This window comes from Aristolochia californica, unplaced genomic scaffold (assembly GCF_029961685.1).
Source record: "Aristolochia californica isolate CCGP_79_NKW_82.1479 unplaced genomic scaffold, dmAriCali1.0.hap1 SCAF_5, whole genome shotgun sequence".
Lineage (NCBI taxonomy): Eukaryota > Viridiplantae > Streptophyta > Magnoliopsida > Piperales > Aristolochiaceae > Aristolochia > Aristolochia californica.
In genome coordinates, this window is record NW_027182214.1 from 41,370,818 (window position 1) to 41,398,766 (window position 27,949).

Consider the following 27,949-nt stretch of genomic DNA (forward strand, 5'->3'; position numbering starts at 1 on the left):
CTTTTTTCCAGAAAGTCAACATGGTATCAGAGTGGGTTATGTGAGTTGACTCGGTCAATCCACAAAGATAATGTGATCCTTTTCTGATCTATCATCTCTAGTAGTTAAGGTTTGTATTCTAGCTTTTTTCTTTCTTTCCTGTCTTTGTACCCGTTGTTTTCTTACTGTTTTCACCTCCATATTGAGATTTTCATATGACAAATTATACATTTACGGAAAGATCTTTGAATCTACTTTCCAATGCAAAAAGAATTTTGGCAATCGGAGTTTTCTACAAAGAGAAATTGATATTTAAAGCAGAAAAGGTCAGACTTCAAGAGAGGTTTGAGTAGCAGCAGAAAGCTTCAACTTTCAAGACATTTTATGCCATTAATAATGAGACTTTGTATGGAGAATTATATATCAAAAGAAAGATATGTGAGTCTATTTTCTTACCTATCTAACCAATTTTCAATCTGAGTTTTCTAGAGGGAGATATCGATCTCGGAAGAGTTAATAGTCATGCTGGCTAAAGAAGAAAGAGTACTCAGTACGGCCTGATTAAAGAGTCCGAAATCTATCAGATTCTTTCCCTCGAAATAAGTATATTTAATGAAGAAAAATTACACTTGAATGAAAGTTATCGAAGTCTAGTTTCAGAAAGAGAATATTTTATGTCAATCTGATCTGTATTTAAGAAGATATTCGTATTGGAGTTGACAAGGGTCAAACTTCAGAACGAAGAAAATCAATAGGTCATAAAAGATTCAAGAACGAAGTTTTTATGTCTAATTAGGTATCAATTTAAAGCTCTTTGAGTTTATTTTCTTAATCAACAAAACATTTGTGATTCTGACCAATATTTTTGGAGATATCGATATCAGAAATACCAAAGGTCAATTCTACTGAATAATATCACCTTTTTTCCTATTTTCTCTCCTATTATCTCTCCATGACATGAATTGAATTTCCTTTTCTCCTAAAATCCGAGTTTTTTAGCCAATTTTTTTTTTCTAATAAGAGAGTTTTGGTCAAACTTAATCACTCCATGATGTTCTCATTCAAGGTATAAATGTCAGAGTGGTTCCGTCCACTCTTGTGAGCGGTGGCTTTCCACACTTAACCGACTAGTCTTTTAGGTTGCATTGGCCAGCCTCTTGACATGGTATCAGAGCCAGGTCTGGCACGTCCCGCCTTCAAATCCCACGGGGAGCGGTAAGGGGCGAGGTGGGTGTCAGAGGTCGACCTCTTTTGAGTAGGTTGGCTTTCCGCACTTAAACGACTAGTCTTTTAGGTTATATTGGCCAACCTCTTGACATCGGAAGCTCTGGGGCACGCCATGTCCCGCGTTCGAATCCCGTGAGAGGCGGTAGAGAATGGGCGAGGTGGGTGTCAGAGTGGTTCCGTTCACTCTTGTGAGCGGTGGCTTTCCGCACTTAACCGACTAGTCTTTTAGGTTACATTGGCCAACCTCTTGACAATAAAAAGATTTCCTGCTGCAATGGTGTTTTCAAGTTTTGCGTTTTTGTTACTTGGTTATATATCAATAGACCCCAAATTAGAGGGTGATTAATGGGTTAGGGGCATTTTGGGAATTTAATTAATGGGTCAGGGGTATTTTGGGAATTTAATAATGTTAAGTGTTTGCGGGAGGGAACTTAGGGGGTACGAAGGGAGAAGGGGAATCGTCGTTTTGAGTATTCAGAGGAGCGTAGCTCAGGGAGAGTACTGGTCTCTCAAATACCAGGGTTATCAGTGACTATTCCCTGCGAGTCTTACATCGATTTCGACAGAGGAGTTGCCGTTTCTTGTCGTGGGTCGTATTTGCATCAGGGGACGTATCTATCGGGGAGTATTCTTGTCAATTTGGGTGATTTCGGCAAGGAAGGGAAGGTTTGTTGTTATTTCTTTCATTTGTTTTGGCTTGAACATCTTTATTCCTGCTTTGGGGTATATCAATCTTCCACATAGTTAACTCCAAAAAATGGTGGTTACCTCAAAAAATTTATACTTGGTCAAATTTATTAAGTTTTTTTGTTATCGTATCCCCGAGTTTTGTTTTTAAAAAAAAGGCCACTTTGGTAGTATGAGTGTTGCATAGTCGCTTCCTTTTTGGTTAAAATTGTTTTCCTATAGTATTTCTTTAGTTTATCATCTTGTGTTTTTATCACTTCAGAGTAATGCTTAGACCCACTACCTAAAAAGTATAGGAGTGTGCCCAACATTCAGCTTGAGTCAAGACTTTTGTTCTTCACCCAAGAGGTGATTTGTGTTTGAGCTACCCTTAAAAAGTGAGTAGTCTATTTGCTAAGCCCTAAAATTGGCCCATTTTTTCACCTTTAAAATTGATCATGAATGTGTTTCAGACTGACAATTTTGACTGGTATTTGGAGCTTTGTTGTATGGCTAGGAGTGATTTTCTTCTCCCATATTGTGTTTTGTCCAAGATGGGTCTCTATGTCCTTTTTATCCCTAGCTTGAGGGGGAGAAATAGAAGAAGAAGTACAAGAAAAAAGATATTTTGTGGTAATTTTTATATGACCTTTTATTCAAAAAAGGGGGACCACAAAAGATAAAGTTTTTGTATCTATGAAGAATAGTTTTCAGCGATAAGGTAGTAGATAGGTTAGGTATTTCATAAGAGGCAAGGACTTGAGCCTTGATTTCATCAAATTCAACACCCAAACCATCAAGGAACTTTGCTACTAGAAGTTGATTTGGTTGTTTCCTGAGCTCTTGTTCCTAAACATTATCTCTTGCCAGAAATCAGTATATAACTCATACACCCATGAAAGATTTCTCTTTTGAGCATATAAAGCTTCTAGAGATACCCACATAGCTTTGGCAGTCTCAAAATTCATAATCTGGTTCTGCAGAGAATAATTTATACTGTTGACAATCCAAGTCGTAACCTAGCTGTCTTTTGCTTCCCAATCATCATCTGTGCAAATGGGGAGATCATCCCTAATAAATTTCAGCTTTTTCCTGGCTTTTAAATACATCCTAATTGATTTGGCCCTGTTGAGATAATTGTCACCATTCAATTTTCAGATGTAATAGTAATAATGTCCTTCCCATTAGAACTTGAAACTTCTTTAGATGGCATATATACCTCAGTAGAATCAACCATAATGCATGTATGAAAACACAAATCTGTTCAATTGCACCTTCCAAAAGTTTTTGTATAATCAACTTAAGTGTGCCCCACCATGCAGAATTAGAATTAGGGCAGTTATTGCGATGTGTGCACTTCAAACTTCAACAAGTATAGCATGAACTTCAAAAATTATAGCATGAACTTCAAATTCCAGATAAAATAACCCAAATAATCATCAATTAGGGCTGATGTCAGCATAAAGTAGAGATGGCGCAAGCATGGGCAGGAGAGGAAATTGGTGCACATCCCAAGATGAGCATAAAAAAAGGAACAGTAGAAGTGGTAACCCTTGGGTTTTAGAGGATAAAGAAAGAAAAATTGAATTCTTACCAACTAGTAACAGAAAAATCTGAGAAGATCCTTCTTTTATGTAATTGTCTACTTCTAAGGATGATAAAAGTTGACAAAAGGCTTTCCTAGAAGTGATCTACTATTCTGATACCATGTAAAAAGTAAGGAGAGATAAAGATGGAGAGAGAATGAGAGACGGAGAGAAGGTGGAGGAGAAAACTCAATTAATGAGCTGCATTGGGGCTTGTGCACGACCTCCACCCTCTTTATTTAAATGTTATTATAAATTTACAAAAATGCCCTTCACTTAAGTGAAACCCTAATCTTCTTATATCTTCCATTCTGCATGTCCTGTGTACATGAAACTTGGACTATAGACATAATTCAACACAGGGAACAAGATTACATAAGAATATAAAAGTGAGGGTAAGATGAAATGACAAAAATGCCCTTGCACTAGTTTTTCAACAACTCTCATGGATGATGTTATTTGGGAGTTGGAGGGAGTTTTTTTTTTTTGCAATACCTGATGGCTATAAAGTCTCTAGCTATTGGCCAAGGAAAGGGCCAGTGCTGGGAGATCTTGAGCAACGCATCACAAAAGTTTGTGCGCTCCCTATATCTGGTTAGTCTATATACTCCACCCGACACCAATGGTTGCCCGAGTTACATATGCTCACTGTAATTTTTCTCTTAATGCTGTGAAATTTCAAGCTGCAAATGTTGTTACTCATTCATTAGAAAAAGTTTTTTGTGGCTCTTCAGCCACATGGATTGATATGTTGGTAAGAGGCAAAGGTCCATAAATTTAAGATTGCTGCATAAAGATGTGGATATTGCTAAGTGACCGGTAAGATTCAAGCAGTTCATGTGGTCAAGCCATGAGACTTGAGATAGTCCTAGTGAGAAGAGAGTTCTAAGATCTAGATGGTTCAAAAGACAAAAGAAGATGCAAGGGAGATGTATAGAGGTATTTGGAAGGACTCACAAGAAAATCTCTTAATCTGAAGAGGTAAAGAGAAAAGTTACCCGATCCTTTATAAAGAAAAAGTGAGACTGTTTCAAGAATGCCATTTGCTTCATTATTTTTAGAATAATGACATTATCTCTATGCTATCATTAAAAATAGACAAAAATATAAAAATTCAAAAAAATTCTGACTCTTGAAAAAATCAATTATGAATGAATGGGTTGAAATATAAAATCGAGTTTGTAATTTGTTAAGTTCAAAGTTGATGGTTAAATTAAAATTTGCATACACTTAGCTTAGATGGATTTAGGTCCATTCTTCTTTTTTCCAAAAAGAAATGCTTGAAGTACACAATTTATAGAATGTTGATTTTTTTTTCTGGAATTAGAGAATGTTGAATTAGGTGAACTTTTAGAAAAATTTTAAGAGTCAAAGTTCTTAGATATTGAAGTAGCTAAAAGCTAAGTCTAGAAGTATTGGAAGACAAAATGCTTCATGTTTGAATACTTATTATAGTTGCCCATGTAAAATCTTCTGAAAACTCGAAGTTGTGGCATTTTTGTTGTTGTTGTAATTCTGACTACAAAGAGAGCAGAGGGAAATTTACATTTTGGCTTATTTAAGGCCCATCATGAGATTTTAAGTGACAGTCCAGCATCATTTGCTTTTGCTAAAGTTCCATCATCCAGATGAACTGTAATTTTATTTGTGTTCTTCTCCAAAGAATACTTCTATAAATACAGATGTTGTCATTTTGATATTCTTTTACTTAAGTTTTGCAGTCTTCTTAAGTTGGATTCTACTTCTGTAGTCTGCAGATTTCTTTCGGGCTGACAACCCAGAAGGCATGGAAGCACGCAATGAGGTAAGCATTCTGAATATCTGAGATACTGCGCCAGCTAAAGATTTGGGCTTGAGGAGTTGTATTCTGTACCACTGTTGTTTTCAACCTCCAATTATATTTGACATTTGTTGCACTCTTGGCAGTCTTTCTTTTCATTTTGCTTAATGGAATTACTAGCGTTAAAGAAAATTATGTGGCTGATTTATACCTGGCCACTGGATGCGTTTTTCTGCCACAATATGTTAAATATTCTGACATAAGAATCTTTTACCTGTTAATAAATCAAACAAATAATATAAATCTGTGTCTGTAATTCAAAATTCATTTGGTAGGTATTTTTAAGTTTATGCTGGTACCATTGGATTAAATTCTTCTTGTATGCATGATACCAGGTAGCTGCACTGGCTATGGAGGATATGATATCCTGGATGCAAGAAGGTGGTCAGGTAAATCAAGCTTCGGTTTCAATTACAACATTTGCAGACAATTTACGCTAGTCCATTTTGTTGGCTTGGGGAATTTGTCAGAGTCAACATGCTTTACATTGCCTAGTTGTAGGGACTTTTTGTAGCCGCCTAAACTGAGGGAGGAGAGAGAACTTTTGCCCAGGTCAGCCTGTTTTTTCTGCTGCCAAATTATAGAAAGTTTCTTACAGTTCCCTAAATTAAGGGAGGACAGAGATGTTGTTGTCATTTGTCAGTTCTTTTCTTTACTTTGTGTCTATTTTGTCTCACTCAGCTGACTAAGAGACTAAGTTATGCCATTTGGATAGGGATTTCGTGAAGCGAGTTCCTTCCATGTTGATTATTTAAATTGGAGATTCTATCTAATTTCTTATATTGTAGGTTGGCATTTTTGATGCCACAAACAGCACTAGACAACGAAGGAATATGCTAATGAAGATGGCAGAAGGAAGGTGCAAGGTATTGTCTACCCATATTTAGTGGATTTCATCCTGTTATGTACATGTAACTTGTGGACTCGAATTCTTAATGAACTCTTAGAGCTACCTCGTAATAAAGAGGATCCATTTCATTTATTATTATTATTATTATTATTATTTGAATGGCAATAAAGAGGATCATTCTCCGACACTAAGTTTCATCCTGGGAATTATTCTTTTCTTCTGAATCATTTACAGAATCTCCCATGAATCAGAATGTTAGTAGGAAGTATATTTTTGGAGTTCTATAAAAAAAGTATATTTTTGGAGTGGTTACTCTCACCCTCCTACAATATCAAGAATTGCACTTGATTGTGAAATTTTATATCATTCAACTCATGTTTAATTTTATAATAGAAAGGACAAAACCCAAATCAGTTTTTTAGAACATTTCATTTTAAAGAAAGTGAAAGGTCCACAACATTTCCTCTTAAAGAAAGTGAAAGGTCCACTTGTTCTTCAACTCATCTCCCACGTTCCTATTGGAGGAGAAAAGGAGGCCTCCTGTCCCTTCCCCTCTCTACTCAGAAACAGTAAGAAGAAAAGGGGGAGGAGCCCTGCTACCATTCTCACATATTCACGTATGGGGAGAAATTTTTAACAAAGAGAAGTTGAGGGGAGGTGGCTTTCCCATTTTCACTGTTGCACATGGGGAGAAACTGGAAAGGGCTTGCCTTCTCCTCTTTGCCCTCTAGTTTTGTGGCCCAGGCCTCAGTGAGGGCAGTGGGCCCTATACCTGGGAGGATAAAGGAGAGAGCTCTCTCCCCTCGCATACACAGTGCAAATGGGGGGAGGCCCTTCTCCTCCTCTTTTCTTTGTTCGTAATAAGGAGGATGTAGGAGAAATTTCCACATCTTCCCAACCCTTCTCTCCTAGCGTGACTTTTCTTTTTTTTAATGACTTTCTTTTTGTGAAAAAATGCTTAATATACCTTAGGGTAACTTTGTCCTTTTTTAACATGATAAAGAGACTAAGGCTCTTTTACAACACGGAATGTTGGAAGAGAGTGGATTCTCTAGAGAAAGTGCCCAAAACACATTAGTACAAATTGAAATTTTGGGTGGAATCTACTTTACTTCGATAATGAATCACCTGTTTAAGCATACACATGAGAGAAAGTTTAAGTGAGATAGGATGTTATGATGTCATCTTCCATCTCAACCTTAGTTTTAAAATAGAAGTTTAACTGCTCACTTTTTATATTGCACTTTCAATTTTGCCATATTTACAAAAATGGTGCATTTTTAAGAGGTAGATCAATCTGTAATGAATTTTCACTTTCTCTTTCCCTGTGTGATCTACTTTCTCCACGCATTGAACTCCCAAGAGGGTGAATATAATGAAATTTCACAATCATATGAGTTGTAATTACCTATATTCTAGGGGTGAGTATAATTAATTATTTCTGTAGGTTATAAAGAGTGGAAATCGGGAAACTGATCTCACTGATGCCCTTTCCTTGTTAAGTTTACCACTGTTAAAGATTTACTCTGTGGAATTCTTTTTGCACCAGAGGAAAGTCTCTCTCTGTGCCCATGAACCCACTTACGACTGTAAGATAAAAATAACATCGTGATATTTCTATAACAGTGTAAGCCCACATGTTATTTGAAGTTATTTTGGTGCATGTTAAGAGTCGCATGAGTTAATATGAGTACATTGCTCTTTACTTATGAATCTAGTGGATGGTCAACATACTTTACATCCTTTTCTTTGAGTGGGGATTGCATTATCATTGCATCGTCTTGTTTATCAGTTTGCAACCATTTAAAAGTATTATCTGACTTGGAGAAGTGACATGTCTTCCTTTTAGATTATTTTCTTGGAGACTCTCTGTAATGATGAAAAAATCATCGAGAGAAATATACGACTGAAAATTCAGCAAAGTCCAGATTATGCAGAAGAGTAAGTGGTGATTACTTAGTATCTTTATATTTCACTTATTTCTTTGTTTATCTCTTACCTGAATAGACACGAAAGTATTTGCTCGTTTGCAGGCCAGATTTTGAAGCTGGAATGCAAGATTTCAAAACCCGTCTTGCTAATTACGAGAAGGTCCATGTTCAAACTTTCATTTGGCAGGTAACCGTCTTGCAGCTTGGCTTAATTGGAATGTGTGGATTTTTTTGTCTTTAGGTCTATGAGCCAGTGGAGGAGGGCTCCTACATCAAAATGATTGATATGGTTAGTGGTCAAGGTGGGCAGATACAAGTAAGTTGAATTTCACTTTAGCTTTACTTGCTTTAAACATTTTCATTGTTTTTGTTGACTATTGTTATTAGTTGTACTAATTCTAGGTCCATTGTGAACTTTCTGGATTTAGGTGAACAACATCAGTGGATATCTCCCAGGGAGGATTGTCTTCTTTCTGGTATGCACCTTTCCCTCTATCTATTCAAGACTCTAAATATCCTCATTTAGGCCTCCATAGTAGTTAAATCTTGTCTGCATTCTGCTTTGGGATTTTTGGGATGAATGGATATAATAAAGTCAAGTAATATCATAGTCATTACTAGATTTATAAAGGCAAACTTAGGATTCCATAATGTATAATCATGGTAGAAGAGGATTAAGGGTTGAGAAGTGTCAGAACTAGGTGGTTCCATCCATCATTGATGGGTTAGGTACTTGGCTTTCCACACTTAACAGACCGGTCTTTTGGGTTGTATTGGCTAGGCGTTTGACATGGTATCAGAGCTGGGTACCTCCTTCCGCGTTCGAATCCCGGGTGAAGCGGTAGGGAACTGGAACGGTGGGTGTCAGAGCTAGGTGGTTCCGTCCACCACTGATGGGTTAGGTACTTGGCTTTCCGCACTTAACAGACCGGTCTTTTGGGTTGTATTGGCTAGGCGTTTGACAAGGAAGGGGCGACCTAGCGGAGGGGGCGACCTAGCGGTGTCGCTAGAGTGGGCCGTCGCTAGAGTGGGCCGCCGTGGTCGTCGGCTCGTGAAGATGGGATGTGATGTTATGGTCCTGTTAAGTACTTGGCTTTCCGCTACCTACCAGGTGGCTAGGTGCTTAACATTTGGTATCAGAGTGGGCACCCACGTCGCGAGTTCGAATCCTAGAAGGGGTGACCTAGCGGAGGGGGCGACCTAGCGATGTCGCTAGAGTGGGCCGCCATGGTCGTCGTCGGTTCGTGAAGGTGGGATGTGATGTTATGGTCCTGGGTTAAGTACTTGGCTTTTCGCTACCTACCAAGCCGGTCTTTTGGGTAGTATTGGTTAGGTGCTTAACATTCTGTCAAATGCCTAGCCAATACAACCTAAAAGACCGGTCTGTTAGGGAGCGGAAAGCCAAGTATCTAACTCATTAGTGGTGGACGGAACCACCCAGCTCTGACACCCACTGTTCTCGTTCCCAACCGCTTCACCCGGGATTCGAACGCGGAATGTGGTACCCAGCTCTGATACCATGTCAAACACCTAGCCAATACAACCCAAAAGATCGGTCTGTTAGGGAGCGAAAAGCCAAGTACCTAACCCATCAGTGGTGGACGGAACCACCCAGCTCTGACAAGAAGAAGAAGAAGAAGAGTTGTGGAGAGAAGGTTTTAGGAGGAGAAGAGGAAGGGTGACGAATTTGGAGAAAAGAGGAGCAAGAATAGGGTTATGGACTCAACTTAACATGGTATCAGAGCGGGTATTCATATGTGGGCCTACACCTAAATTATCCACTTGTAGAGCACAAAAGATATTGCCTCAAAAAAAAAAAAAAAAGCACAAAAGAGGGCCTACACCTAAATTATTCACTTGTAGAGCCACAAAAGAGGGCCTACGCATGAGAGGGAGTATTAAGAAATAGTCTCACAAATATTTGTGAGTATAAAGATCTTGAGTTTATTAGTTAGGAAAGAGGTTTCCTAAGTTGGTTAGTCATTTTGGGATTGGCCTTGGACCCAACTTAACAATGAAGGAAAAATTTTCAGCTTGATGATTCTAATTTGCGAGGAACCACTTCTGTGTCAAAGGATAACAAATTAACTGTCATACTTTTTATCTAAAATTCATCTTGTTTTGAATTGGTTGTGCACTTACACATGATACCTAGACGCTTGTGAAACTTGAACCCAAGGTTACACACTACCATTTATCCAAAGTGACACAAACCAATTAATATCACAGACCAATTCTTTCCCACCAAAGAGAATTGATCTGTGATAAAAAGGCTCACTCGACATTTATGGCACCTTTTTTTTTTAAATCATAATGCATTTTTTATGTGGCTACTAAAAAGGGCTTTTTTTTAGAGTGCAAGAACCAGACAATAGTTCAGCTGTCTATGCTTCTTATAAACCTTTCCCTCCTTTTTCTGTTCGCACATTGCATTTTTTCATTTTTTCCTCTTTTACTGAAGTCTATGTTTGCTTTTAATACTTTTGTACAGCATGTGAGACAGAGGAAATATTTGATTATTTTGTAGGTAAATACACATCTCACACCACGGCCTATTTTGCTTACTCGACATGGAGAGAGTCGAGACAATGTACGAGGAAGAATCGGAGGTGACACAGTTTTGAGGTTTGTTAGCCTGCTTCCTTTAACATACATTTTATATTATATATATATATATATTTTTCTTGAAAGAGACATACATTACATACATTACAGATACTTTCATTACATACATTTATATACATTTTATAATGTGAACCTCCATATTTGCCTTAAAAGAAAAGTGAAAGAAAGAACTTGTGGTTTAACTCCCAACTGTTGACCTGCATTACCGTGTATTCATTTAGCATCCTAGGTGATTAAATTTGTCAGATATTTGCAAACTTTGTTGAAATTGATTCACATTTGGCCAATGAAATTTACTCAAAAATAAAATAAAATTGGCCAATGAAAAGTTTTGTGGTGTCTTTCAGTTGTGTTTCTAAAATTAACACATGGAGTTTAATTTAAGGTAGAAGTTAACTGGAAATGCATTACTGACTACTTGATAAAGTTCTAACTTTTCCCCTTACACATTGTACTTGAGGAGTCTTATGGAAGATGGTCTGAGCAAAAATTTCCTGGACAACATGCTACTATTTGAATTTTGATGTACATAAGTAATCAAAGAAAAATATTGTATTCTTATGTTATTTTGTAAGCATCCCTCCCTAATGGTGACCTATATTTGGGCAGTGAGGCTGGAGAACTGTATGCAAAGAAACTCTCAAACTTTGTGGAGAAGCGACTGAAATCTGAGCGAACTGCTTCTGTAAGATTCTCGTTCTTGCTCTACTTGAATTTTACTTAATTGGTGAATATATGGAGTTTACTGGTTGTTTTTTTCTGTAAACTGCTATGACGTCTATTATTCCTATCCCATTGTTTAGATATGGACCAGCACATTGCAGAGAACAATTTTAACAGCCTCTCCCATTGTTGGATTCCCTAAGGTCAGTCATTCCACTTAATAAGAAAAGCATCATATCATGCCTTTGAAGGGATAGGCGTACTTGAAATTGTTGTTTCTTTAATTCAGGAGCAAAATATCCAGTTTTCAACTTGCAGACTTTTTTTTTTTATTGTGAACATGTGATTGTTTCATACCCAAATTCCTAAATTTTGTGATCTCTGACTTTTTGAGCCTTAAGATCTGTCTTATTTGTACTCTTTTCATTTAATCTTTCTTTAAAGTGGTATATCGTCATTTAGGGGTGCTTTCATCATTTAGGGGTATTTGTATTAGATCTTTGTAAATTTTGCTACATGGAACATCTCATGTTAGTTAAGATATGGTTAAAAAGAAAAAAGAAAAAAATTTGCTGATACCATGATCTATTAGTATAAAAAATCAGTTCTTGAATGTGGCCATTATTTCTTTCTAAAGAAAGGCCTTTATTTTGAATAACTGGGGGAGAATAATTTCAGAATTATTTTGGCTGTTCTATTGAGTTGCTCTAGGACCATTGAGATAAAAGGGATCATTAATAACTCTACTCACATGGATAAGAGAATTTCTACCCACAAGGTATGTAAGCATCATATTAGGTGGAAAGAGTTGCAGGAGAGCAGGGTCAGAAAAGGGGCTGCATACCTGAGTGGAAACTTTACAAGTTAGAGCGAGTAGGTTAAAGTGTGTCCAAGGGCAACCTGTCCGGTTGGGAAAGCGATGAGACAGGTCAGGTAGAAAGACTTTAGTGACCCTTAGTCTTAGGGAAGAAGAGAGCTCTTCTCAATTTTCAAAGGGAAGGGAATTCGGTTGAGGTTTCTGGTGCGGCGTAAGCATCACTTGACTTTTTGCCCTGCTTGTGAGTAAGTGGAATTCGTGTAGATATCAAGTGCTCCTTCAATCTGTTATGGGGAGGCCGTGGTTGCGCAAAGCCAAGTGGCAAGAGGAAAAGGACAACTGAAGACAGAGTAACAGCTAAGGAGATGTTGGCAATTACCTGGTTGAATCTGTTCAACTGGGTTTAACCAGGTTTGATCATGTGATGTCATGAATTAAGTTAAAAATATAGTAATATTTATTATTTCATGTATATTATATATTGTGGTAGTATAATTTTTTGAAAAAAGGTCATATATTATTATTGTCAAAATAATTTCTCAGAACCAATGTAATGTCAAGAGATCAATTTTCGATTCGATACCTCCCGATTTCCTCCCGTTACACATATATAGACTTTTAAGTTATAATCTATAGGAAATTACGGTAATGCCCTCCCTTATCATAATTCATAAATAAAAATCAACTTGAATACGATAACATCCCCCCTCAAATTTATGATTGTAAGTCAACCAACAACAATTTACCAACCAAAATTGATGCCGTTGTCGTGTCAATGCTTTGGTAAAGACATCGGCCACTTGGAGATCCGAAGAAATGTAACGAAGAGATATCACCCGACTATCCAAGGTATCTCGAATAGAATGACAATCAACCTCAATGTGCTTGGTGCATTCATGGAAAACAGGGTTGGTGGTAATCTGAATAGCACTAATGTTATCAGCATGAAGAGGAGTAGAAGTAGTCTGAGGGAACTCAAGCTCCTCAAGAAGACCGCGTAGCCATACAATCTCAGAACAAGCAGTAGACATGGCACGATACTCAGCCTCAGTGGAGGATTTAGAAACACGGTCTTGTTTCTTACATTTCCAAGAAATTAAGGCATCACCTAAAAACATACACCAACTTGTAGTAGATCGACGTGTATCCGGACACGCAGCCCAATCAGCATCACTATAAGCAATAAGTTGAAGAGAGGAGCCTGTAGGAAAGAATAACCCACGAGTAGGAGAACCTCAAAGATAGCGGATGATGTGTTGAACTGCAACAATATGGAGATGACGAGGAGAGGACATAAACTGACTAACCTGATGAACGGCATAGGACATAAACTGACTAACCTGATGAACAACATAGGAGATATCAGGGCGAGTAGTGGTCAAGTAGATGAGACTCCCGACCAGGCATCGATAGAGAGTAGGGTCATCTAGAAGGTCCCCTTCATCTTTCCTATATTTGACATTTACCTTCATCGGAGTATCAACAGAAGAAGTGTCCTCCAAACCAGCCAAGGTAATAATATCTTGAATATATGTTATGGGCTGGCCCATGCACGACCCTAGTATGGGCTAGGCAGTTATGGTCCTGGGTTAAGTACCTATGTCTTCCGCTTTTAATAAGCCGGTCTTTTGGGTAGTATTGGCTAGGTGCTTAACAATAAACTTATGCTGGTTTAAGAAAATACCATTGGCCCGATGATGGACTTCCAGTCCTAAGAAGTATGTGAGCTGGCCAAGATCTTTCATATGGAAAGTGGCATGCAACAGCTGTTGAACCTTAATAATCAAACCACAGTCAGTGCCAGTAATGATAATATCATCCACATAAACCAAGAGAAGGACTATACCCGATACCGAATTGTGGAAGAAGAGAGAAGAATCATACTGACTTTGTGTAAACCTGAAGGTAAGAAGCGTACTGCAAAACTTCTCAAACCAAGCCTGGGGAGCTTGCTTGAGTCCATATAGAAAACGCCTTAGCTTACAGACATCATGAGGAGAAGAAGTAGTCATACCATAGGGAAGCTTCATGTAGATCTCTTTTTGAAGATCACCGTGAAAAAAGGCGTTCTTCACATCCATCTGATACAGTTGCCATGACTGGGAAGCAGCAATAGCTAAGATAGTTCGAACTATGGTCATTTTGGCAATAGGAGCAAATGTATCTTCATAATCTATCCCATATTCCTATTTGTTACCCAGAGCGACTAGGCGAGCTTCGTACCGATCCAAAGAGCCATCAGAGCGAAGTTTTATAGAGAAAAGCCATTTACTCTCAAGAGGCTTAATTGTAGGGGGGCAAGGAACAATATCCCAAGTGTGATTCTCCTCAAGAGCTCGAAGTTCTGTTTGCATTGCATTTTGCCAACACTCATGTTCCATGGCTTGTTTGTAACAAGTGGGAATGGAAATAGAGGATAAAGTAGTCACAGGAGAGACAGTGGAGGAGAAACCATACCAATGAGGAGGCCAAGAAAGGCGAGTAGACCGGCAAAGAGCAGTGGAAGCTGGAGCAAGAGTAGGAACAGGTGCCAGGACAAGATTTTTGAGGGGGCACAGAGGAAGTGGAACTAGACTCATGTCTACTACGTCTTCCATACACAAAACTAGGTTTGAACCTTTTCACAATTGTCGGAGAATCATCAAAGCTAGGCAGAAGAGATGAAAATGTTGATGGCAGCTCAACATGAGATGGAAAGAAATATTGATTTTCAAAGAAAACTACATTCCGAGAAACACGTATACGACGAGCATGTGGATCATAACAAACATAACCCTTTTGAGGTATAGCATAACCAAGAAAAGCACACTTAACTAATTGGGTTGTAAGTTTATGTCGTTCATGAGCAGGGAGATGCACAAAACAAACACAACCAAATGTCCGAAGATCAGAATATGAAGGAGAATGGCCAAACAACTTAAAGAAGGGTGAAGCATGACGTAATGTAGGAGAAGGTAAGCGATTGATCAAATGAACCGAAGTAGAAAGCGCTTCACACAAAAACGAGAAGGAACAGATGATTCAAGTAAAAGGGTTCTGACCACATCAAGAAGGTGACGATTTTTCCGCTCAACAACACCACTTTGTTGCGGTGTCGAAGGACAAAAGCTCTGAGAGACGATCCCTTTGCTTCGAAGAAAGTCCTAAAACTAATTAGACATGTATTCCCCACCAGAATCAGAGCGCAAGACCTTGATGTTGGCAGAGAATTGAGTCTCTAGAAACGCAATAAAACGCTTAAATACTAAAAAAACTTCGGCCTTAGCCCGTAGAAAGTAAACCCAAGTAAAGTGACTATAGTCATCAATAAAGGTGACAAAGTACTTGTAGTGCGCATGAGAAACAACAGGTGTAATCCCCCAAACATCAGTATGAATAATATCGAAACATTGTAAGGCATGAGATGCATGATGAGGAAAAGGTAGAACTTTACTTTTGCCAAGTTTGCATGATGGACATTCAAAAGAAAGATCAAGAGAAAAACATGTCCTAATACACCTAAATTAAATAATTTTCGAAGTACATTAGAGTGACCTAGACGTTTATGCCACATCTTAGGTCAAGAACCAACAACATTACATGCTAGGGAAAGGAAAGGAAAACTAGGACTAATGGTGGAAGGAAAAACATAAAGAGGAAAGAGTCTTCCCACTTTAGGCCCCTTTGTGCTCATCGTCCCTTATTGATCCTTCATAACACAACCAGATCGAGAGAAATGGACATTACAATTATTATCGACCAATTGACCAACAAAAATAAGATTTGTGGAGAGGTCAGGAGACACAAAAACATCAATTAAGCAAGAGGAAAGATCACCAACAACACTGATAGGCAGAAAACTGCCATCAGCGGTGTTAATTTTCTGATTTCTATCATAATTTCTGACATTGGAAATAGAAACAACAGTATTGGTCATATGGTTAGAAGCTCCGGAGTCAAAATACCATGGCTTAGAAGAAACTTTATGATTACCTGAGAGCCCAAAAGTAGAGAAAACAGAAATGATCATCTGTTATACCATCTCAGAAGTGAGTATGTTCGGGATTGCTGAGGTTGTAAGGGCAGGAATAAGAACAACCGGCGAGGTAGCAGGCAATGCTGTAGAACTAAAGGCACCAGCGGAGGCATGAAAAGCAGTACCCTGTTTCCTTTCAGGTCAAATGGGGCAGGCAGAGATAATATGACCTTGTTTCTTGCAATAGTTACAAAACTTCTTAGGGCAATCCCGAGCAATATGACCAAAAGCTTTACAACTAAAGCACTGAACAACACACATGTCTCTTCCCTTATTCCTCCCCTATGCTGCATAAACCACAGTAACAGGGGCACTACCATTAGCCCAATGTTCCATGCCAGCCTGCTCCTCACGAAGAAGTTCACAGAAACAAACATCTAGAGATGGTTCAGGATGACGATTCATCAGATTAGACCGTGCAATTTCAAAATCGGAACGGAGCTTCATCAAGAATTGATCTCTCTTGCTGGTTTCATGCACTACTTGAATAGCAGAGAGAGCGGCAACGAGAACATTAGCATAAACAATGTCTGCCTAGCCCAAAAGTTTTGAAAACCAGAAAAATATTCCTCAATGGAGAGACTTCCTTGTGTGAAATTAGCCATCTCATACTCCAATTGAAAACGCCGAGCTGTGTTATCTTGATGGTAAACCTTGTCGAGGTAATTCCACTTGTCAGCCACATTTTTATAGGGCCTCAGATTGAGAACAAAGTGAGGCTCAACTGAGCCAAGGATTCAAGTCATGACCCTAGCATCCTTGATTTTCCACTTGGACAAAACCTCGGCCTCTCGAGGTGCGGGATCACTCCCATATATATGACCCCTTAACTCTTTTCCCATAACAAATAAACGAAACTGAAATTCCCAAGCAGTGTAATTTTTACCTGTGAAACGAATAGGGAACGAGTCTAACCTATCAGATGACATGATAAAATTCAGATGACATCTCTCTAGACAGAAACTCACAAATTGCAGAACAAAAAACCCTGATGGAGATCTGAATGTTATGAAAGAAATTCACAGAAACAGATAAGAAACACCCTATTGTATTTCCTTTCTGTGCCTAGTGTTCTGTCCCAAAAGTCACTAGCAGCAGCAAATGAAACCTCTCTGCTATGTCTTTGTGATAAGAAACACAAATCCAAAATCACTATTTCCTTTCTGTGCCTTCTTTACGTACACGCACTTGGCTGGTGTTCTGTATCTACAGACACAGAGCCCAAAAATCGTTAGCAGCAGCAATGGAAACCTGTCTGCTATGACTCAGTGATAATAACCACAAATCCGAAAATCACTATTTCCTTTCTGTGCCTAGTGTTCTGTATCTACAGACACAAAGCCCAAAATTCACTAGCAGCAGCAAAGGAAACCTCTCTACTATGACTCAGTGATAAGAAACACAAATCCGAAAATTACGTGCCCTAAACCCTCACGGCGCAAACCCGGCGCTGGATCCCACCCCGTTGAACACCACGCGGAACCCCCTGTTACTACTGGATGTCCCCGTCGAACACCAAAAACGAAGCAAATGACGCCGTGAGAACCAGATGTCCCCATCGAACACCAAAGACAAAGCAAATGACTCCCTGAGAGTCCACCGAAACCAAATCAAGAATTGAGAACCTATATCCGACGAACTAATAAATTGGGGGGAAGATAACTCACCTCTGAGAGCACCGAAAACGTCGAAGGATTACTCTGGCGCCGACGATCTCCAAACGCAGCTCTGATACCATGTCAAAATAATTTCTCAGAACAAAGGTAATGTCAAGAGATCGATTTTTAAAGGAAATAGTGATTTTGGATTTGTGTTTCTTATCACTGAGACATAGCAAAGAGGTTTCATTTGCTGCTGCTAGTGATTTTTTTTTTTTTCACCTTAAAACTGTCAAAATAATTTCTCAGAACCAAGGTAATGTCAAGAGATTGATTTTCGATTCGATACCTCCCGATTTCCTCCCGTTACACATATATAGACTTTTAAGTTATAATCTACAGGAAATTACAAGAATGCCCTCCCCTTATCATAATTCATAAATACAAATCAACTTGAATACGATAACAATTACAAATCTATAAGTATGACATATAATATATAAAATTTATGATATGATTATTCTTGGGGGGGAGTCGGCCCTCCTGCTTTCATGTGACTATGCATGACTGTGGAGAGGGTGGCGTTCCCTCCTATACATGCATAAAAAAGGGGGAGGAGAGGGGTTGGGTCCCCTTTCCCTCCTCTCTGTTTTGTTGAATAAAACAGAGGAGGGGGAGGGGGCCCTGCTCTTCTCTTCCCCCTTTTTTTTTTTTCAATGGTTGGGGCAGGGAGAGGGAGGGAGATTACCACCCATCCTCCCTGTCTGATACTGAGGGGGGAGGAGGGGGGCACCACCCCTCCCCTGTCTTTTTGTATGGACGGGGAAGGGTCCAGTAAACCCTCCATACTGATGGGACACTTTTTAAGAGGAATTGGTTGGACTGATCTGACTTTTTCAACAGTTCAGCAGTCAAATGGTAAAAAGTGGCTGGTCAGCCTGTTTTTTCACATTTCATAACAAGACTTGGATCCAGTTTAATGCTGAACCTGATTCAACAAGCTGACCCCAGTCCAGTTCTAACAAACTGGTACAGATGGAGTTTGTATGTTATCGGAAAAGTTTATTAAAAGATGGTTACAGTCAATTGGTACAAGTAATCTAGGGGTTGTTCACTACCTATTTCATGCTTGCGTTTTTTGTGATGAGAGATAGTCTGCAAGAACTTGTATTTTGATTCTGCGGAGAAATTAATTCATGATTTTCTGTTTAGATACAATGGCGTGCACTTGATGAGATCAATGCCGGGGTATGTGATGGAATGACTTATGAAGAAATAAAGAAAAACATGCCTGAAGAATATGAGTACGCATTGTTTTTTTCTCTTTCTTGTTAATGTTTGTGAACCTTGAGCTCTCAATAGTCTCTTTTCCCCTTTGCTGAGTAATGACCATGTACCTTCTGTGTACTCACAGATCACGTAAGAAGGACAAGCTGCGGTACCGATATCCTCGTGGAGAATCATACTTGGATGTAATTCAAAGGTTTTGTGCTTCAAACTAAATCACTTTGTTTTTGTTTCTTACACTCTCAAATGTTCTCCTCCCTTATGCAGTAACATTTATTTTTTCAATTATTCATGTTCAGATTAGAACCTGTGATAATTGAGCTTGAACGTCAGAGAGCACCTGTTGTAGTAATTTCCCACCAGGTTATGTTTGTCATGTTTATACTGAGTTGCTCCCATTATTGCTGTAACTTTCTTGAAGTATAGATCATTGATTATTTTACTTGTGAATCATGCAGGCAGTGTTGAGGGCTCTTTATGCTTACTTTGCAGATCGGCCTCTAAATGAAATCCCCCACATTGAGGTAATTGCTCAACACAGTTGATCCAATACAAAAAACCATTTGCTGAGATAGCCATTTCGTATTGGATCATCCCTCAATCACTCAAATATCATCTGTAGTTGTGATTTTGCATTTTGTAGCTAGTCCCCAATAGGGGACTGACAATCTTACCTTCAGACAACTTCGAATTAACAATCCTAGGCTATCAATCATTCTCCAGTGGATGGCTAGGATTGCCTTGTCAAAGTGATTAACCGGTTCAATTTCCCTTAGGATGGGTGCGGATCATACTGGTCATCATCATATTGCTGTATTGAGCATCCTTAACTGGGTATTTCGGAAAAAATTTCAGGTTCCGCTGCACACAATAATAGAGATTCAAATGGGAGTTACGGGAGTGCATGAAAAGAGATACAAGCTCATGGACTGACCTGATCTGTGAACACTTTTTCTCATTGTAAAGAAGGGATATCCAAAACCAATAAGAAAATATTTTTCTCATGTAATCTTAATTTATTGGCCAAAGATGGGTCTTTTGGTATTGGTATTGGTATTGGTATTGGTGTTGGTATTGGATGGAAGCCATCCATCTCTTACTGATGTATTGATCAAACTAATTATTTTTATTAAAGGCCTCATGCTTTGGCATCAACGATCTTTCACAACCCACCGCCGATGTCGAGGTTGTTATACTCTTCCTACGCTGAGAATGCGATGCTGGTGGCTGTCATCTTCTTGTTGGTCATCACCAGACTCATGCTGTTGCTCCACTTCTATATGAAATGGCGGTTCGAAAGACGCCGGGGGCGGTGGTGTCGCATCTTCGTGACCCGTTTTCGATGGCTGATGGGGCTGGGGTCGGCTTGGATCGTTCACTTGTTGCTTCGTTGCCGGTGTTTGTATACAAGGTCGGGGAGTACAAAAATGCGGTGGTCTGTGTGGTGTGTTTGACTGTGATGGAAGAGGATGAGAAGGGCAGGATGCTTCCCAAGTGTGGTCATTGTTTCCATGTTGGGTGTATTGACAAGTGGCTGCTCTAGCATTCGTCGTGCCCGATTTGCCGGTCGGCTGTGGGGATGGAGGAGGCCGTGGCATTGTCAATGACGGTGGAGCTGGAGGAGGCAGAGGTAAGTTTGGAATTGGACGATGGCATACAGAAACTGAAAGCGTTGAGGACAGAAGTTGTAGTATAGCAGAAGCCGGATTCCTCGATAGAGAATCGTAAGTGGAATCCACCATCTATTCCGTCTTTTCCTTCGTTTTTTTTCTCTTTGGTTTTTACTAGGGAATTTCCCTTAAATACTTATTTAAAATAAAATATTTTCAAAAATACCGACGTCATCAAAATATTTCTAAAACTACCCAATTTTGACCGGTCAAATGCTTACGTGTGCAATCAAAAGCGACACATAATTTTTGACTGTTTATGTTTCGCCACGTTATCAGTGTAATAAACATAGATCAACATGTCATTATTTTACCATGTCATCTGCCACATAAGTTGCAAAGTCATTAAATAAAAAAATTGAATAATTTTAAAAAAAAAAATCAGATACATTTTTTATTACCTAATATCTACAATATTGGATATTTATCTTTGGGAAAAGTAATAAATTTTATGTCTCGAAGCCTAAAAATTATTTTAGAGTTTAAAAATACAATTACTTTGTATAATTTTTATCACACTATTTACAAAATAATAAATTATTATAAATATATATTAGTTAATTAAAAATCTTACAACACTTTTTATTATCAATTAAAAATATTTATTAACTGAAAAAATATGAAAATTTTACTTGAGTGTAAAAAATAAATGTATCGGTACACTTTTTATTACCTTATATTTAAAATAATAAGTTGTAAAAAATCTTACTCTTACCATTTTAACACCTTTTTATTATCAATTTAAAATTTATTTTAATAAAAAAATTTAAAAATTTTAGTTTTGAGTTTAAAAATCAAATTTATCAATAAGTTTTTTTCAAATTTATTATTACCTTATATTTAAAATAATTAAAAATAAAATAAATATATAATTAATTAAAAAATCTTACTCTTACTAATTTAACATATTTTATTATCGATTTAAAATATTTTTAATTTTTTAATTGAGAGGGGGGGCGTCGAGGGCGAGTTCTGAGGCCGAGCGGTGGGGAGTGGTGGCAACAGGCACTACGAGCGGGGGGGAGGAGGAGGAGAGGAGAGGAGAGGAGAGGAGAGGAAGCCGAGGCTGAGCGATGGCAGCGAAAGGAGAGAGGGTGAGGCCAGAGGAAGCCGAGGCTGAGCGGCGGTGAGAGGCGAGAGGAGGGGGAAAGAGGAGAGGAGAGGAGATCGAGGCCAAGAGATGACAGTGAGAGGAGAGAAGGCAAGGCCAGAGGAGGCCGAGGCCGAGTGGTGGCGAGAGGGTGAGAGGAGAGGAGAGGAGGCCGAGGCCAAGCGGCGGCGAGAGGGCGAGAGGAGAGGAGAGGAGGCCGAGGCCGAGCGGCGACGAGAGGGCGAGAGGAGAGGAGGCCGAGGCCGAGCGGCGACGAGAGGGCAAGAGGAGAGGAGAGGAGAAAGATGAGAAGGGACACGTAAGGTATTTAAAATAACTTATTTTGAAAAACAATGCGGTGGAATATGGTGAGGATTATTTAATTTTTTATTTAATGATGTGGCAGCTTATATGGCAGATGATGTGGTAAAATAATGACGTGGTAGACGACGTGTCGATCTATGTTTACTGCACTGATGACGTGGTGACACATAAGCAGTCAAAGCTTACGTGTCACTTTTGACTGCACACAGGCATTTGACCAGTCAAAGTTGGGTAGTTTTAGAAATATTTTGATGACGTCGGTATTTTTGAAAATATTTTATTTTAAATGGGTATTTAAGGGAAATTCCCTTTTTACTATTGATTTTATTTTTATAAATAAATTATTTAAAATTATTTTTTATTTTTATAATTGATATTAGAAATATTTATGGATAAATTTAAACTTATTATTTTGATGTGTGTATTTATTAACATAAATATTTTTAAAATTAGTAACTTTAATATTTAATAATTTATTTAATTTAAGAGTAAGAGGAGAGGAGAGGAGAGGAGAGGAGAGGAGAGGAAGCCGAGGCTGAGAGACGGCAGCGAAAGGAGAAAGGGTGAGGCCAGAGGAGGCCGAGGCCGAGCGGCGGTGAGAGGCGAGAGGAGGGGGAAAGAGGAGAGGAGAGGAGATCGAGGCCAAGCGATGACAGTGAGAGGAGAGAGGGCAAGGCCAGAGGAGGCCGAGGCCGAGTGGTGGCGAGAGGATGAGAGGAGAGGAGAGGAGGCCGAGGCCAAGCGGCGGCGAGAGGGCGAGAGGGCGAGAGGAGAGGAGAGGAGGCCGAGGCCGAGCGGCGACGAGAGGGCAAGAGGAGAGGAGAGGAGAAAGATGAGAAGGGACACGTAAGGTATTTAAAATAACTTATTTTGAAAAACAATGCGGTGGAATATGGTGAGGATTATTTAATTTTTTATTTAATGATGTGGCAGCTTATATGGTAGATGATGTGGTAAAATAATGACGTGGTAGACGACGTGTCGATCTATGTTTACTGCACTGATGACGTGGTGACACATAAGCTGTCAAAGCTTACATGTCACTTTTGACTGCACACAGGCATTTGACCAGTCAAAGTTGGGTAGTTTTAGAAATATTTTGATGACGTCGGTATTTTTGAAAATATTTTATTTTAAATGGGTATTTAAGGGAAATTCCCTTTTTACTATTGATTTTATTTTTTTAAATAAATTATTTAAAATTATTTTAATTTTAATTTTTATAATAGATATTAGAAATATTTATGGATAAATTTAAACTTATTATTTTGACGTGTGTATTTATTAACATAAATATTTTTAAAATTACTAACTTTAATATTTAATAATTTATTTAATTTAAGAGTAAATATTATTTTATTTCGAGTAAATAGATTTATTATTATATAAAATAAAATAAATTTATTACCATTACTAATATAATTCATAATTATATACAAATCCTGTCATACAATTTAAAATACTAATAGATATATAATTAAATTAAAATAAATTATTATAAATATTTATATTATTTAAGTATTAATTAATAAATTGGATAAAATTTCAAGATAATATATATACAAATATTCAAAAGCATTTCATCTCAAAAGGGGGAGAATTGTCATGTAAAAATTTAAAGTTGTTGTCATCAAACTAAATAAGAAAAATAGGGGCCTTCTATTAAGGGGGAGCGAAAATTCAAACTATTGAAATGAATCAAGATAGACAAAGCAAGTTTAGGTGAAAACTCATTGTTACGATATCTTAAAATATATATTAGATATAATTTATATTCATAATTGTTCTATAATTTGGGTTATGTACATAGCGTTATTAGATTAGGCTTAATAGGATGGGTGGCATTGTATTGGGCCCATGGGCCATTTTGTAACAGGAAATTATCCACCTCCGTGAAGTCAATAAAGTCTGAGACGCGTACCCTTAGGTGAGACTTAATTTATGGGTCCCAAAATAAATTGATGGCCCTGATTTCTTCTATACAAAATTGACGGTCCAGAAAATGTCGTAGGCAATGAGGCTTTTCAGTTTTGTGGTTACTTTAGACATCTAGGTTATAGATAATACTGTCGTTTTACGTCCTTGAACGCGTCTCATAATCTGTATGGGAGACTGCAATCTCTTCGAACCTGGAAAGTAAGTAGAGCGTCGTCCCAACTAGGATTTGTTGATCCATAAAAGCAACTCCACAACTCATTCCCTCTCTCTCCTTCGATTCAACAATCCTTCCTGTCTCTGGAATTCGCAGTGATAAGCAATGCTCGTCATGACGTCTATTTACATACTCGTCGTTCTGATATTCCTAACAGCGACGTGCCGAATAATCGGATTCATGTTGAATAGCCATGAGCACTCTGTCGAGGCCAGAATCGGAGAGCTTCCAGCAAAAGGTCTCCCCAGAGGTTTGGACCCTAGGGTAATCGCTTCTCTCCCTTTCTTTCTCTACAACCCGGAGGAGGAGCAGGGGAAGGAAGCGCAGTGTTCGATATGTTTGAGCGACATGGAGAAAAACGACAAGGTTCGGAAGCTTCCCCTTTGCCAGCATTGCTACCATGCGGAGTGCATCGATGGGTGGCTGGTGAAGGATGCGTCGTGCCCGATGTGCCGCGCCGCCGTACTACAGGAAGTGTAGAAGATAACAGTCTTTGTTATGTAGATTTCACAGTCTTACTCTTTCCTTTTGTTTCAACTTTGGGAGTCTTTGCTGTTGCTAGAGTTGCAGATGTATGATTCAGTCGACAGGCACAAGAACTGTCTTGTCTCCCTTCATCTGTCAAACTGTTAATGGAAAAAAGATTTGGAAATCTGTTGGCCTTTTAGCCCAATGGTTTCAACATGGTATCAGAGCAGGTGGTTTTGAGTTTGAGTCCTGTTCCCCCGTTTATTTCATCCCCGCATAGGTTGGACTTTGTCTTTGGCCATCCCCGTATAGGTAGGATTGTGTATTTGCATTTATCCACGGTGCAGGGGAGTGTTGAAATTTGTGTTTGTATCGACCGGGCCAGTCCTTGTATAAGATTAGTGGGGTTGCTTTCCTAAAAGGTTCGAGCCTTTTAGCGCAATGGTTTCAACAAAATCCTTGTTCGTTTATTTCTTAGCAGCAACAGTTGGTATTAACCCTTTTAAACATAATTATAAACAAAATTAACGATACCCTTACTGATATTGTTATCGATATCGAGCCTCTGTGGTAAGTATAAACTGATATGGAATGCAACAAAAGGAGCGGGTAAGTATAAACTGATATGGAATACAACAAAAGGAGCGGGTATTCCAGGATGACAAAAATCCTAGAGGTCTTAGAAGTCTTGAGTTGAGACATCTCAAGACATCTCAGCTTATCCAGCCTATAATTTAGTAAATCATGATTAGTTAGGAGTCTTGAGACCCCAGGAGCCAGCCTATCGACTTGCCCACAACCTCATAGCCACTTGGTTGGTTCTTGTGAAAGTTCGGCTCATTTTAGTTTTTATTTGACATAGTTTTTTTTACGAAAAAATTATTTAATCTTAATTGTTCTCGTCAATTCCCTTTTTAGTTGGTTGATAGTTTTTCTTGCAGTTCAATGGTATTAAATTTATTATAATATTATTATTATATTTTTTTTATAGTTTTAAATATAGGTCAGAGCTCGAACTCAAACTATCTCAACTACAATTTTAGGTTCGAGGCTACACTTGAGCTGGAGTTCAACTCCCCACTAAAATTCAAATAAGGACTTCGGAATTGCCCCTGCAAATCATTATCTCTGAAGTTGACTCTCATAAGCTGCGACAGACTAGCATTAGCAAAATTTCCAATCCCACCGGCGATCCGGTTTTGGCTGAAGAGTAAAAAGCAATAAGAGGATGGACGCATTAATGGAGTTATTGTGTAAACTGGACACCGTAAGATTCAAAAACCCATTTCCAATATCAGGAATGGCACCGCTTAAACGGTTTGATGAAAGGTGTAACTTAACCAGTTGCTTCAAATTTTGTCAGCGGAGGATTCAAATGAACGAGCCTTGTAAGGGGTTTTCAAGCAAGAAGGTCAGCTATCCGGAGAAATTCAATCCTTAAAGCTCTAACTTGGTCAAGAAAGCGAGCTTACCAATTGAAGATGGCAATTCCCCAGAGAATTTTGTACCTTTGGTTGTCAATTCTTCAGAGAAATTCTTCTCGGAAATTTCTGGTAAGCAGCCGCTCAATTTCAGATTATTAGCTAAAGCAAGTATCCTCAGGCTCTGTATCCGAAAAATATTTTCCGGAAAGTCCTCTATCAAATGACAAGAACTCAGAGGAAGTGAAGTTAAAGAAGAGATGTTGGACAAGAAAGGAGGAACCAACGAACACAATTATTGTTATAAAGGTGGAGTATACTCAATCTGGTAAGATTCAATTGTGACGGCAACGCCTCAGTTATAGAACAGTTGGAGAGGCTCGAAACGCTTCTAAAGTTTTTGTAATATTCTTTTAATGAATTTGTTATATATTAGAATGATATTTTTTAGTCTCTGTGTATATGAGAGTCGTTACGGAGAAGATTGAATGATTGAGAGGAGAGAAGAGATAAGACCGAATCCGTTGACATTGAAATAAAATTTTTACAGCTTCCGTTTGAGGTAACAACAGCCAGAACCGGCCACCAAAGGAATACGTTACACTCAACCTGTTCAAAGCTAGACAAGATTTTCAGAAATAACCAAATTATCAAGGAATCTTGTAAGCTTTATCAGAGAGAGAGAGAGAGAGAGAGAGAGGGACAACGAAGAAAAACATCACAAGGACAGTGACAAGAGAGGACAGCTGCGCGACTAAACAAACCGCCTCTTCGCATATCTGGCTCCATTCCTCGTCTGCTTCCCCCCATTCGTGACGTCTCTCCACCACAAGAAGATAAAAATCGGTGAAGAAAAAACCAAATCGGTTTTTAGCGTTACAGATTTCATCCGCTTCCGACTCCTCTCAGTTACGCGATCGAACCGGTGCTGCCAATTTTTCACGTTTTGCGTTCTTTATTTTCATCTTTCACACGACGGCATTGATCCGATCCGGATCCGAATCTCCGAGGGCGGCTCTGCAGAGGGGACAACTGGAGTGGGTGCGCAGCCACTTGTCGACGCACTCGGGGTGGAAAGTATGGTGGCACAGGGGCAAGACTTTGACCTTCTCCCCCTCCACGAAATTGCTCAGACAGATGGAGCACTGAACGTCGTCGGCCGGGGAAGTGACGTGGAGCAGCACGGGTATGCTACTGATGGCGGCGGGATCGAGTCCTGTTCGTTGGTGGAGCGGGGGGATATTGGTCGCATGGTGGTGGCCGTCGGCGAGGGGACCAGGGGATAACTGACGCCGGTAGCGGCAGACCCAGCGGGCGTAGAGACAGAGAAGGGTGAAGAAGAGGAGGACGGCGAAGAGGACGACGATGAGGAGAAGACCCTTTCCGTGGATTTGGAAGTTCTTGTCGTCGAGCTCGCCGTAGTGCCAGTGGAAGGGCTGGGAATCCTGGGAAGCCATGGATGACATGGGGAGGAAATAGTGAAGGAGACGAAGCTTGTGGGGAAGAGAAGAGGTGAAATGTCATGGCGAGGGGCCATGCTCACATAGAGGTTCAGCTAAAGTAGTTCCAAGCGGAGTCATTAATTCAATTTGCTTGGATCTTTAAAGGGGGCTCCTCCTCTTCCGCTCTCGTCGTCTTCTTCTTCTACCCAGTTGAAAGACCTATGTTTTCTGCTTTCCTTCAATTATATTCATTTCTTGGCATGGACCTCTTTTTCTTTACCCTCCCTCTCGCCTCGAT

General features: G+C 39.1%; 3 protein-coding genes across 4 annotated transcripts in view; 2 read left to right on the plus strand and 1 right to left on the minus strand.

The window, feature by feature from the left end:
* Positions 1–20,232, plus strand: part of LOC137965812 (6-phosphofructo-2-kinase/fructose-2,6-bisphosphatase-like) — a 28,655-nt gene extending 8,423 nt beyond the window's left edge. For both annotated transcript variants that reach the window (XM_068812166.1, XM_068812167.1), the window contains exons 9-23: positions 5,209–5,262; positions 5,634–5,687; positions 6,087–6,164; positions 7,998–8,089; positions 8,182–8,239; positions 8,321–8,395; positions 8,508–8,555; positions 10,607–10,704; positions 11,314–11,389; positions 11,508–11,570; positions 19,010–19,101; positions 19,212–19,280; positions 19,384–19,447; positions 19,543–19,608; positions 19,940–20,232. In XM_068812166.1, the coding sequence (XP_068668267.1) occupies positions 5,209–5,262; positions 5,634–5,687; positions 6,087–6,164; positions 7,998–8,089; positions 8,182–8,239; positions 8,321–8,395; positions 8,508–8,555; positions 10,607–10,704; positions 11,314–11,389; positions 11,508–11,570; positions 19,010–19,101; positions 19,212–19,280; positions 19,384–19,447; positions 19,543–19,608; positions 19,940–20,017 (1,065 nt within the window). In that variant the 3' untranslated portion in view covers positions 20,018–20,232. The remainder of the gene's footprint in view (positions 1–5,208; positions 5,263–5,633; positions 5,688–6,086; positions 6,165–7,997; positions 8,090–8,181; positions 8,240–8,320; positions 8,396–8,507; positions 8,556–10,606; positions 10,705–11,313; positions 11,390–11,507; positions 11,571–19,009; positions 19,102–19,211; positions 19,281–19,383; positions 19,448–19,542; positions 19,609–19,939) is intronic.
* A 4,202-nt stretch (positions 20,233–24,434) lies between these two features.
* LOC137965339 (RING-H2 finger protein ATL66-like) lies at positions 24,435–24,800 on the plus strand. Its single transcript, XM_068811648.1, has one exon. The coding sequence runs from the start codon at positions 24,435–24,437 to the stop codon at positions 24,798–24,800; it is 366 nt and encodes a 121-aa protein (XP_068667749.1).
* Positions 24,801–27,177: 2,377 nt separating this feature from the next.
* On the minus strand, positions 27,178–27,666 carry LOC137965340 (RING-H2 finger protein ATL66-like). Its single transcript, XM_068811649.1, has one exon. It carries the CDS (start codon positions 27,664–27,666, stop codon positions 27,178–27,180), a length of 489 nt encoding a protein of 162 aa, XP_068667750.1.
* Between the last annotated feature and the right edge of the window lie 283 nt (positions 27,667–27,949).